General features: G+C 37.0%; 1 protein-coding gene and 1 long non-coding RNA gene across 3 annotated transcripts in view; one reads left to right on the top strand and one right to left on the bottom strand.

The window, feature by feature from the left end:
- Nucleotides 1–13948, bottom strand: part of CEP120 (centrosomal protein 120) — a 74993-nt gene that overhangs the window by 37147 nt on the left and 23898 nt on the right. For both annotated transcript variants that reach the window (XM_028509269.2, XM_028509278.2), the window contains exons 7-10: nucleotides 8916–9113; nucleotides 6846–7073; nucleotides 5677–5890; nucleotides 3689–3866 (exon numbers count right to left, since the gene is read on the bottom strand). In XM_028509269.2, the coding sequence (XP_028365070.1) occupies nucleotides 3689–3866; nucleotides 5677–5890; nucleotides 6846–7073; nucleotides 8916–9113 (818 nt within the window). The remainder of the gene's footprint in view (nucleotides 1–3688; nucleotides 3867–5676; nucleotides 5891–6845; nucleotides 7074–8915; nucleotides 9114–13948) is intronic.
- On the top strand, nucleotides 3919–4796 carry LOC118499526. The gene is made up of 2 exons (XR_004902022.1): nucleotides 3919–4204; nucleotides 4406–4796. It is a non-coding gene; the product is annotated as an uncharacterized LOC118499526 (long non-coding RNA).

A 13948-nucleotide genomic window follows, 5' to 3' on the forward strand; every position in this document is an offset into this window, starting at 1 on the left:
GAGGTAGAGCAAGAAATTGAAAACTTATTTGAAAAAATAATGTGGGAGAACTTCCCCAATCTGGTGAAGGAAATCGACTTCCAGGAAGTCTGGAAAGCCCAGAGAGTCCCAAAGAACTTGGACCCAAAGAGGAACACACCAAGGCATATCATAATTACATGACCCAAGATTAAGAATAAGGAGGCAGTTACCTACAAAGGAGTGCCCATAAGACTATCAGCTGATTTCTCAAAAGAGACCTTGCAGGCAAGAAGGAGCTGGAAAGAAGTATTCAAAGTCATGAAAGGCAAGGACCTATATTCAAGATTATTCTACCCAGCAAAGCTTCCATTTAGAATGGAAGGGCAGATAAAGTGCTTCCTAAAGAAGGTCAAGTTAAAGGAGTTCATCGTCACCCAGCCCTTATTATATGAAATGTTAAAGGGACTTATCTAAGATAAAGCAGATCAAAAATATGAACAGTAAAATGACAACATACTTGCAACTATCAACAACTGAACCTAAAAACAAACAAACAAACAAAAAACACACCAAAAACCAAAATTAAGCAAACTAGAACAAGAACAGAATCATAGAAATGGAGATCACATGGAGGGTTATCAGCGGGGTGGGGAGAAGAATGGGGGAAAAGGTACAGGGAATCAGGAGCATTAATGATAGGTACAAAATAGACAGGGGGAGGTTAAGAATAGTATGGGAAACAAAGAACTTATATGTAGGTCCCATGGACAAGAACTAAGGTGGGGGAATGCTGGTGGGAGGGGGGAAGTCTTTCTGCAGGGTGGAGGGGAATAAAGGGGAGAAAAAAATGGGACAAGCGTAATAGCATAATAGAGAAGTACAATATGAATGTTATGAGCAAACAGAATTTTAAATAGATAAGTGATAAAAATACATTATGGTTTTACTCTTTTCACCAACTTTAAAATATACAAATATTTTCTGTTGATATAAAATTATAGAAATTATACAGAAAATGCATCATTTGTATAATACTACCTCCCAAGCTGCTTTACAGGTAATCCTTCAATTATTCTCTGTAGAAGAAAGAGGATTCTGGGGTCTTGAAGGCAATAATACCAAATAAGAAAGAGATAGTAATTTTGATGCAATCCACATAAGACAAAGAGTTAGGAATGAAAATAACTTACTAAATAAAAACTGAGTTCCCATTTGTTAAACAGTTCCTTGAGGGTTCCAGTCCTCTCTTTTTCATCTTTGAACTCCCAGGGACCAATAAGCAGTTTCTGCCACATAGTAAACACTCAAGGAAATTTTGCTGAATTTAATTTCTACCTCTCTTCCTTTATACAATAATGTCTTGATCTTTTATGAGCTAAAAAGACCTTAGTCAACTCCAAAAGGGTACATTTATGGTACCCTGTCTTTCAACAGAGAATCAAGGATGAAAGCAACTCAGATATATGACAGGTGAATCAAAGAGCGACATAACACTTTTTCTTCCTTTCATCACAAAAACCAAACCAGATAAAATGGAAGAACGTCTGACTTCAAGTTCTTTTTGTATTTAAAGCCAAATACAAAGATATTATAATTCTCACTTAAATTTCATGTTATAACTTACTATTCATTATGAAAACTAAAATTTAAAGCCACTAATAAAAGTTGCTTTCCTCATAAGAATCCTATGCATTCACTCATTTTCAATATACTTATACACCCATTGAAATCAGGGAATCTCAGAGTTCATGCCCTAGAAATTCACTGCCCCACTACAGGTTGTTGAGATTAAAAAATCACGCACACACTTTTAAAAATACCAGTGTTATCTCACAAATCCCATCACATAGTTTATAAATCACAACTTCATACCAAAGCAGGGCATGATAACATACACACACAGAAAACATTAAATGGCCAGCATTTTTTTTTACTAACTTCTTACTTTTATTTTTTTTAAAAGATTTTATTTATTTATTTTTAGGGAGGGAAGGGAGGGAGGGAGAGGGAGAGAGAGAGAGAGAAACATCAATGTGCGGTTGCTGGGGGTTATGGCCTGCAACCCAGGAATGTACCCTGGCTGGGAATCGAACCTGGGACACTGTGGTTCCCAGCCCGTGCTCAATCCACTGAGCTACTCCAGCCAGGGCTATGACCAGCATTTTTAATAATAACTTAAAATGAACCTAAGACAGAACCAGTAGTCCTTTTTTAAAAATTTCAGTCTTTCCCCTTTTCTTTGCCAAGTGAACTACTAGCCTCTCTCACATACTTATTTCTGAATCTGTCCTTCACTAGGTTGAACTGTTTATAATACGCACAGTGTAGTGTATGTACCCCTAATGTACCCCATGTACCCCTAATACCAGGCATACTTCTGGCATACTGCAGGCACTGCATGATTAAACAAATAACCTCTATGGCAAAAAGGAAACACAAAATCTAATATTAATGCTTTCCAAGTGGTTTGTATAAGGCTTCCCCTTCATGGCATCTAATTTTAGATTATCCCTGTTACTATGCTTCTGGCCACCATCCTCTTTAGATATTCTAAGATCAAATTCCCTAGAACAACAGAAGAGCGACCTCAATAAAGAGATAGAGGGAGAAAAGACTCCCCGTCAAAAAAAAAAAAACCTGAGATAAAGAATACTAATTCTATTTCTAAAAAGAATTTGAAGAGATGTTACACAAACCTGAAGGAAAACTATAGTTGTATGAGGAAACTTTCTCATAAGCCTTAATGTTCAAGTAAAAACATTTTAGCAACGACTCTCAGCCCCAACATGAGGTAAAATGCAGACTTAAGCTACGATGGAAAGACTTCCATCCTGTGAATTCACAATCACACTGTGCTGGGTCCCTTCGATTCTGCCCATTACTCACACTAAAGCTTGGGAGATTTTGGAAGCAACTTTGTAAAAAATCCAAGAATTGAAAAAGTAGACCTAAGTGTGAGTTGATTTATGCATCTGAAAAGTAAGTATGCTTCAATTAACAGCAGGAAGCAATGTGCAGCCACTGACACCCCCAGGAATGGCAATCCAAGGTGACAGAAAAATTCATTCCCTTCAATCACATAAAGACCAAGAACCTTAGTACAAATGCTGCTGCTTGCTCCAAAGAAATTTATGAGAAGAAACCAAATACTCCAAACTAAAACACATTATTGTATTATATTTAATTTCTATCTCAACCACAAAAGTCTATGAAAATATTACTAAAAATAAACTAGTGTATAAAACCATTTAACTGAATGAAGTACATATTTCAATTTTTTATATTGGAAAGTGTGGACACATTCCACTTACAGTATATTAAGGTTGGTTTTTAGAGTCACAGCTATAAAATGTAGGTTTTGGGAATATAACCTCCCCTTATAATACAGTTTTTACAGAAAAATCAGATACCTTCCATTATTCTGACCTGTGGCACCATTTCCAGAAACACATTTTGAGTTCAAGAGCCATGTTTTAAATAGGACCACTAATAAATTATTATCAATACTTACAATTATTTCACTGGAACAGTTAAGACTGTTACCTCCCATTCACCAACGCCAGCCTGGCTTAAGTTTGAAATCATTAGACCACAGCCTTACCCTCCTTCAGTACACTAATTCAGTTAAGTGTTGTAACTTCTTTGGTGACATCTCTCTCTGCAACTTCCCAAAAAGAGTAAAGGCATTTCTCCTCAGAAAATAATACTTTGAAACAAAACATCACACCTTAATATACAGTTGATTGGAAACCCAACTTCCAAGTCGTGGACACTCCTCAAGTCTATCGAGAAGCAGAAATGATGTGATGTTGCTGGAACAGCAATCTTCTGTCCTGAGGCTGTTTCTGGAGCATTGGATGTAGTTGCCGGCTGGGCCAGTGAGGCAGGTACAGAAGAAGTGATGGCTAAAATAAATGTAAAAATGTTTCTTTAAATAATTCATTTGCTAAGTTTTTCTTAAGTTATCCAAAGGAATTTCACCATTTGGTTTTATAAACATATGAATTGAGGCATAAACACCTTAAAAGTAACTCACCCCAAATTATGCAAGCTTTCATTCCCATTATAGAACTGTGTATAAAGAAGAGCTTACTCTTAGCATGTACTGCAAAAATGAAATCATACAGTACCGATGCAGTTATGTGTGACAGCTGCCTGACTCCAAAAAGCAGCTGAACAGAACTTAGCATTAAGGATTATATTTGAGACTTAGCACAAGTATAATTACAATACTTTTTAAAAAGTAGTTTTGAGCCCTGGCTGGCATAGCTCAGTGGATTGAGCGTGGGCTGCGAACCAAAGTGTCCCAGGTTCAATTCCCAGCCAGGGTACATGCCTGGGTTGCAGGCTATAACCCCCAGCAACCGCACATTGATGTTTCTCTCTCTCTCTCTCCCTCCCTTCCCTCTCTAAAAATAAATAAATAAAATCTTTTAAAAAAAAGGTAGTTTTGGTTACTTTAAGTACATATGACATAGTCTAATGAAAAGCTAAAACTTGAAAAAAACAGAGCCAGCTGGTTCAACCCTGCTACAGACCACAGATGTCTCAGTCATACAGCAGCTCAGTGACAAAGCTGTAATCGCACCCACATTTCTAACTCCTCACCTACCACTACTTCAGTTACTTATACTACTAAACATAACAGTAGACCAGTTATGTGATGGATGGAAAACTTTCTAAAGCCAGATAAATATGCATTCACAGACTCTTTTTAGGATAAAAAAATGATTAGTATGAGTTTACTATAAGAAACAATAATGCCTTTAAAATTCCAATGTATTCAAGATATTCAAGAACTTACTAGTTAAAACTCTATCTGAACCAGGATTTATTTATTAAAAAATCGTATATTTATTCTTACATGTTTAAACTTCAGTCACCCTCAAAGTACTCTCCATTTAATGCAATACATCAATCAAGATGTTTTTTCTACTGCCCAAAATAATTTTTGAACTCATTGATTTTGATGCCTTTTAGCGCTTCTGCCATTTTTTTGTTTCACCTCTTCCAAATCAGCAAAACATTTCTCTCTGAGGACTTTTTCATCCAGGGAAACAAAAAACAGTTGCTCAGGATGAGAATGGGTGAATGAGGAGGGTGGGGCATGAGGGTCATGCTATTTTTGATCAAAAACTACTGGGCACTCAGTGTAGTATGGGCAGGTGCAGTTGCCCAATGAAATGGGCAAACACATTGAAAGGATTAAAAAAAAAAAAATTCACTGAAGCCAAATGTAGCCTCTCCCAACAACAGCTGGTACATACAATGATACAGATAGGTTCCTAGAACACTCACCGAGTGGGGAAGCCTGTACTACAAGGGGCCCATCCTCCAGAAGATAATCCCGTTGTGTTTTTTTTGTTTTTTTTTTTTTGTCCTCCACTAGGTGAGTGTTCTAGGAACCCTTGTATATTCTTCTTTTTTAAAATTTAATCTTTATTGTATTTTTTCTCCTATATTCTTTAATTTCTTTTGAACAGGCTACTGTTTCTAGTACAAAAGTAAAAAGAAAAATGTTCTCACCATTTTGCAAGTTCTATAATGAAGTTAAATGGATTACAATTACTTTAAAATGATTTTTTTACACTATTGCACATTATTGGTTCTTTAAAAAACTCAATTTTTACTTAGATCCCATGAAAAGACTCCTAGTCATTTATTAGATGGCTGCAAAGGCTGTACCTAAAAAATCTGTTAAAAACATAATCTTACCCTTTGGATTTGGTTTGGGGTCCTTATCATACTGTAAGCTTTCCACTTCGCTTTCTGTTGCATCATCTTTGGTTGGAGGTGACTGGTCGTGAGGTGTAACAGGGGACACACTTGGTGACTTTGGCTCAGTGAGTTTCTCCTTTATGGGGGTTAAAACTCTCTTCTTTGAATGCTGTGGCTCATGTTCATTCTGGGTTTTTAACTCAATTAAAGACTAAAAACAATTTTTAAATAAAGTATAATTTGCAAAGAACTTTCCTTCACAATTAAGCAAAAAACTTGGCGTTGACTTTTTAAAATATAAGCTTCCTTTCCCAGTCTGGATATTCCTAGTCTATTTTTCTTCATAATTTGCAAATTTTCTTATAGCATCTAGGACCAGAAAAAGGAAGATGAACAAGAAGGAAATATATCCAGCTCTACCTACCAAAATGCATCCTAATGGGTTAGAGGAAACATTGGATAAAAGAAGTCAGGTATAGGTATCCCTGGGAATGGTTATTCATACCAAGGCCTACACTACTCAAAAAAAATATACATACCAATGTCTAGTATGATTTTCTTCCACTCCTCTGGTCTCCTACTCTCAAAAAATATAGATATTATCTCTAAAACTCTCACTTCAGTTTTTCTATCTTTAATTCATAAGCTATATAAAGACCAATTCTTTAAAAGAACGGGATGCTGAAGTTGATTTGGGGATATAGTATATAGAATAACAAACCATGTACGTTCAGCTCCGTTGCCTAAAGAGAGCATGGGAACTATAAAGCACTAATAAACCAAGAACCTTATCTTAGCTCAGCTGAGTTAACTCCCCAAAAAAACCATTCATGAAGATTCCCAGGAACTAGGTCTAAAAAAATGTTCTCTTTTGCTGAAGCTCCTTTTCTGCCACAGTCACTGACTATGAGTTGAGGGTGGGGGAATGATTTCTACCACATGAGAAGACTGTACCTAAAAGCTTTGGATAGTCACTTAAAAACCGTAGCAGTGAAAGCCATAGCACTTTTCAGAAAGGAGGTATCATGTAATGTAGGCTACTAATTAAGACTAATACATAATAAACACTTTCTCATGCTAGGTAACTCTTTCAAAGTTCAACTTCTGTGAAGAATCATGAGTGAAACTGGAGAAGCGGCAGTAGGGGAAAGAGGGTCACTACTTGCCTGTGCATCTATGCCTTCTCTCTGCAGAGCCACAGACACTCCCAGAGTTGGGGCCAGCTCCACAGGAATGGGTGCAAGCTTTTGTTTGGCTCGGTTCGGAGGGTCAAGGGTAAAAGCACCCTCAACTGTGACTGGGTGCTGGTTGATTTCTGTACTACCCTTTTTCAGTAATCCTGTCAAGGGTATTTCTGTACTTCCAAGTGACTGGTCTCCACAGCAGAGATGGATCTAATATGAAAGGGAAATCAAAACAGGGTTTTATATTTCCTTCTTTCTCCTAAACTTTAAAAGTTATAAAACTTAACACAAACTTGTGTTCCACAGAAGGCAAGTATAATGCAGGTTATCTTACTGACCTGCAGTGATTCAGTAATACATTCTGATACAATTGTTAAAACGGTTGTTTAGGCACAATGCTTACCAAGAGCTCAATAATAAAGCTATCACTTCTTTTTCATTTTTTCTTTCAGTACTGTATAATATATGGTACACCCTTTTTTTCCCTGTCTCTTTGGTGAGCTACGGTTACTTTAATATTTTACTATGCTATTTTACATATGCAAATGATATCATATACATGAATTTAAATAGAAAACAAATACTTGAACAGTTTTTTTCTATTTCCAGTTCAATCCTAACTTAAACACATCTCTAAAAAAGTAAGTCAGTAGCTTTATTTGGAAATTAAAGAACCTCAAATAATTGTGTTTTATTCTCTTTTCTTGCTTTTCAGACTTTATTTATAAAAAAGTGCTTAACAGAAAAAGGTAAAGGAGAATACCCCGGGATGGAATGTACTGTTCATCACTGATGGCTAAGCAAAACTTCGACATTACCACCTTTTGCAACAAAAATGAAAAGGAAATTCCAAGTACGTACATGTTATATAACTATTCTTTTCCCTTACTGTATTGAAGCCATGGCAAACTTAGCACTCACAGAAACAATAAGCAATCACAACATGAAAATATTTTTAGTTCTAACATCAGCAATATCTGTAACTTAGTCTTAATGTTATCAGGTGTGATGATTATAATGGGCTGGAGAAAAGGAATTTTTATGACTTAAATGTTCTTGAGCATCAAACAAGTCAGTACTTTAGGTAAGAACTGATATGTCAAATATAGAATAAAATTAAATGTGGCTTTTCTCTGCATTTTATCATTTCATATAGCCTTCAGCTTTCTAAATATCTTGGACTTAGCACAGTCACCTCTAAAATTTAGTTCTACTAAAATTCCTTAATGCCTCTTCTCACCTCCTACCCAAAACACAAGCCTGATCACTTCACTATAAGTAAATGACTATCACATCCTATAGATGGCTATCCCCTTTTAGGTTAATTTAAGGCAACTGTAATAAAAATAGAACAGTAATTTTTACAAGGTAAGGTTCACTTTTAGAGTCCACTTTGAAATTAGTTTATAAAAACTCCCATTCAAGGGCAGGTTTTAGAAAGTTGTTATCTCTTTGCTTTTTTTAAAAAAATGTATGTATGTATGTATGTATGTATTTATTTGAGACAGGGAAGTGAGGGAGAAAGAAAGGAAGAGAAACATCCAGTGGTTGGTTGTCACTTGCACGTGCCCTGACATGAGGACTGAACCCGCAACCCAGGCATGTACCCTAACTGGGAATCAAACCAGCAACCCTTTGCTTTGTGGGCAATGCCCAACCAACTAAGCCTGACCAGTCAGGGCTCTCTTGCCTTAATAGTAACGAGGAGTGTAAATTCTGAACTCTAAAGTGGGATCTTTGTGCTGATAGCTATCTCCACCAACAGTAATGAAATCTTTCCTGTGCTCAAAGCTTTAAGTGTCAAGTATAATGTTTTATTATAAAGGACTGATAATTGACATATCTCTTTTCACAATTAACTAGGAAGGAGGTAAATCTCTTAAAATTCTGAAGTAACTATTATGCCATGACTTTACAAGTCAGGATAATTCCTAAAAAATTAAAGGATGTGGCAGAAAAAAATGACCTCCACTAGTAAAATGGTTTGGGTACCTTTCTAACACTTAAAAATATCATCTCTAATAAAAAAATTTTTTTTTCTGCAGTACTTACCTGTAGTTTAGACTGAAGAGCCAGGTAGACACGAAGAATTTCTACACTGCTTCGTATTCGAACAGATGCTCTTTCTGGCTCAAAGTTTGGGTTGATCAAATCATTGAAGGGTTCATTTGTAACATCATTTCCCAGCAAAGAATAGTAAAAGAAAAACTCAGGCTGTCTTTCTGGAAGTTTCATGGTACACGGAATTAACTAAACATTTAAAAATAATGAAAAAAAAAAAGAATATTACTTTGTAAACCACTAAACATGCTCAGTATGTCTGATGAACTCCAAAAGTATTTGCAAAAATGTTAATAATTTTTTAATTTCAAGTCTTAAAAATCACTCAAAATGTCTAAATCTCTACCAAAGTACATTCAAATTGCTAGTCTGATTAATTTTTAGAAGTTTATCTTAGAGGAGCAGAGAAGAGCACAGAGACAAAAATAATTTTATAGATTTAAAGTTTACATTTCATTCACCTGATCCACGAATACATGAAAGTTCATCGAGAAGAAAATGGCCAAGTGTTTTACAATTGAGTTTTCCTTATTTCCACATACCCTAAAATCTTCTCCTTCCTCTGCCATCCTCTTCATAATGAGAGAAGGTTGTTAACATATCTTAATCCAGGCTATTTAATATAACACCTTAGTCCCGACTTTTGATAAAAAAGTGTTTAATCCACTCTACCAAAATTTGGAGACCTGTAAATTAGCAATTGCTGAAGAATGCCTTCTGTACTAGGAGTAATATTAAAGTTGGTGGATTCATGGCCACATGACATACACATAGGATTCCTGTCCCATAAAATATAAAATAGCCTCTAACAGACCTTTAATGTCTACTAGAAAATTGTTAAAAAAATAACAATAAACTATAAACAACTGATGTGTTCATCATCAGGAGATCGCTTAAATATATGAGGTCTGTCCAGAAAAATTCCAGCCACGGTTAATATAGCGAGAATGGTTTGTAAGACATCGATGTAACCTGGCAGCCAATGAGAGTGGACTGGAGTATGCATGCATGAACAATGACGACTTCACTGTAAAAGTCAGTGGGGGTATAGACATCATTAAATGAGAATGTGTACTGTGTGGCTGTTGTTCTCAAAATGACTGAGTGAGTAGAACAACAAATCTCCATCAAATTTTGTGTTAAGCTTGAACATTACTCCACAGAAACTATTTGGATGATTCAGAACGCCACAGCCATGCGCAACTGGTGATTGGCAGCTTTATCACAACAACGTACCAACTCATGCATCACGTTTCATGCAGAGTTTTTTGGGAAAACATCAAATCACCCAGGTGATTCAGACCCCTTACAGCCCAGATTTAGTAGTGCCCTGTCACTTCAGGGAATTCCCCAAACTAAAATCACCTTTGAAAGGGAAGAGATTTCAAACTAATACTATTGGGCAGCTGACGGCAACTAGGAGAACTGTGTGAGGCCCCAGGGTGCCTACTTTGAAGGACACTGAGATGCCACTGTCCTCTGTGCAATGTTTCTTGTATCTTCTTCAGCAGATGTCTCTATTTTTCAAAGCATGTGGCTGGATAATTTCCGGACAGACCTCGTATTAAGTAATCATATAGTGTCTCTGCTAAATGATGATATAATGACATGAAAGTTATCTGAGATATAATGTTAGGTAAAAATGTTGTAAGAGAGTTTGTATAGTTTATATAAAATTGCTACAACCACTTAGATTAAGATAGATTAAAATGAATTTAATTCATGTACTGAGCACATAGTAAATATTCAATAGTTATTTTTTTATGTAAAGTATAAAGTAAAATAGGTGGTCAAGATAGCAGAATAGATAAACCTTTGCTCACTTCCTCCCATGACCATATAAAATTATAGAATAACACCATTAAGAACCACACAAAGACTAACTGAACAGAATTCTTATAACTAAGGATATAAAGAAGCTGTGTTGAGACTGGTGGGAGGGGCAGACATGTGGAACAGGCAGGTCCCACACCCAGAGTGTGGCAATTTAGAATCAGGAGGAATATCTCTGCTGCAGAAGTCCCCACTGAGGAGCAAGGGGTCCCAGCCTTAACACTGGGCTCCCAAGCCCAGGACACCAGTACTGGGAAGAGAAGTCTCCATAACACTTGGCAGTGAAAACAAGAGGGAACTGTGTCTGAGAAAGACAGTGGGTTGCTTAAAACTTAGGTGCTGCAAGTTTTAAAAAGCCTAAGCATGAACTCACTTAGAAACTCACTTGCTTAGAGCTCCAGCACAGTGGCAGTAGCTCAAAGATCCTAAGGGATCTGTGGGGAGGAACTAAAATGACTAGCTTCAGGGCTAGGGCTACAGGGCAAGGGTACAGGCAGCTCTCTCGAGGACCTAAGTGATGGTGGACACCACTGTTCCTTTGCAGAGCCTTCCCCTCCCCGATGCCCCAGCCAGCACATACCGAATCTAATCTTTGCATCAACCTGGCTAACAGCGTTTGCCCTTCCCTGGTGATTCCCTGAGACCATGCCCCACCCTACTCCCAGGCCTGACCCAAACCACTTTCCACAGCTTTTCCACACCAGCAGCTTGCCTTGGCTCACACAGCACTTTCCTAAAAGCTCTCAAAGGTCCACAAATCCCAAACAAGCAGCAGCTGACCTCCACAAGTGTCTGTTACTAAGCAGCCCCCAAGCCCAGCACTAGGGGCAGCCAGTCTCACTTCATAGCATAACCTCTCCCAGGAACCTTGAAGCCCAACAGAGGTGGTAACCAACTGCAGATGAAGTTGTAGCTCCTACCAAGTGGGTTTAGGCCAGGTACAGGCTGAAGTTGAACTTGGCTTGCACCAGAGCCCTTCATAAGAAGCCTCAGAGCCAACACACCCACTAGCTGGCTTCAGGGCAAACCAGAGTACCACCCAATCACCTTCACAAACACCACACCCAAAGGGCAGACTTGATATGCACCAGAGTCCCACTAAAGCAAATCCTGCTACAAAGAGTCAGACTATGCACAACAGCTCATCTGCTACTGCCACAGCCAGTCAGCATAAGGATCAATCGCATCTACCGACATGCCTACCACAATCAAGGCTCAACTGCAACAGGAAGGTACACACCATCCACACAAGGGACACCCCTGGAGCATCCGGCTCAGATGACCAGAGAGACTGCGTTGCTGGGCCCCACAGGACACCTACTATATAAGACCACCCTGCCTTGACTAGGAGACATAGCATATCTACCTAATACACAGAAACAAACACAGGAAGCCAGCTAAAATGAGGAGACAAAGAAACACACCACAAATGAAGAAGCAGAACAAAACTCTGGGAAAAGAACTAAACAAAATAAAGACAAGCATATTGACAAAATAGAGAGTTCAAAACACTGTTTCTAAAGATGTTAAATGATCTCAGCGAGAACTTCAACAAAGACACAAAGCATAAAAATGGATATAGAATACAAAACAGAACCAGTCAGATGTGAAGAATACAATAAGTAAAATGCAAAAACACCTTAGAGGGAATCAATAGTAGATTAGGTGAAACAGGATCAAATCAGTGTTCTGGAAGATAAGGTAGTAGAAAACACCCAATCAGAACAGCAAAAAGAAAAAAGAATTTAAAACATTAGGATAGCTTAAGGGACCTTGGAGACAACATCAAGCAAGCCAACATTTGCATTAAAGGGGTACAAGAAAAAAGAGCAACAAATTTAAAAACCTATTTGAAGAAACAATGATTGAAAACTTCCCTAACCTGGTGATAGAAAAAGATATACAAATCCAGGAAGCACAGCAAGTCCCAAATGAGATGAATGCAAATAGGCACACTTCAAGACACGCATAATTAAAATACCAATGGTTACAGACAAAGAGAGAATTTTCTTCGAAGTAGCAAGAAAAAAGCAATTATTATATACAAAAGATAGTTAGCTGAGTTCTCAACAGAAACTTTGCAGGCCAGAGAGATTGGCACAAAGTAATAAATGTTCAAAGTAATAAAAAACAAGGCCCTACAACCAAGATTTTCAGGGTAGAGTAGCCTATGAATCAAAGTATAAATAGTTTCCAAAACCAGAAAAAGCTAAAGGAGCTCATTGCTACCAAACCATTATTATAAGAAATGTTAAAGGGACTTAAGAAAAAACAAGATCAAAAACATGAATAAGAAAATACTGGAAAAATATTTTCATTGATAAAAGCAAACAGTTAAACATAGCTCAGTATATATGAAGCACATGGTAACCACAAACCAAAAATCTGTAACAGAAATAAAAAAAAAATGAAGAGAAAGGAATCCAAACACAACACTATAGAAAGTTACTAACATACAAGAGACTAAGAAAGGAACAGAGAACTACAAAAACAGTCAGAAAACCATGAATAAAATGGCAATAATTACATACCTATCAATAATTACATTAAATGTAAAAGGAGCAAAGGGTTCAATCAAAAGACACAGGGTGGCCAAATGGATAAAATCATAAAATCATATATGCTGCCTACCAACTTCAGACTGAAAGAAAAACAGAACCACAGGAAAGAAATGGAAAAGATATTTCATGCAAATGGAAACAAACAAAAAAAGGTGGGATAGCAATACTTATATCAGACAAAATCACTTTAAAACAAGGGCTGTAAGAAGAAATGAAGAAGGGTATTTCATAATGATAAATGGATCATTCCAACACGAGGCTATAATTCTTGTAAATATCTACACACTCAACACAGGAGCACCTAAATATATAAAGCAAATATTGCCAATATAAGGGGAGAGATCAACAGTAATACAGTCACATTAAGGGACATTTAAGACCCACTGACATCAATGAATAGATCAACTAGACAGAAAATCAACAAGGAAACTGTGGCCTTAAATGACCTTCCATCATATGACTGAAATGGTATTTTTAGGTAATTTCACCCAAAAGCAAAATATACAGACTTTTCAAGTGCGCATGGAACATTTTTTAGCACAGACTACATGCCAGGCCACAAAACAAGTCTCAATAAATTTAAGAAGATCAAAATCATTATCAAGCATCTTCTTTGATGACAATAGCATA

This window comes from Phyllostomus discolor, chromosome 3, assembly GCF_004126475.2.
Source record: "Phyllostomus discolor isolate MPI-MPIP mPhyDis1 chromosome 3, mPhyDis1.pri.v3, whole genome shotgun sequence".
NCBI lineage: Eukaryota > Metazoa > Chordata > Mammalia > Chiroptera > Phyllostomidae > Phyllostomus > Phyllostomus discolor.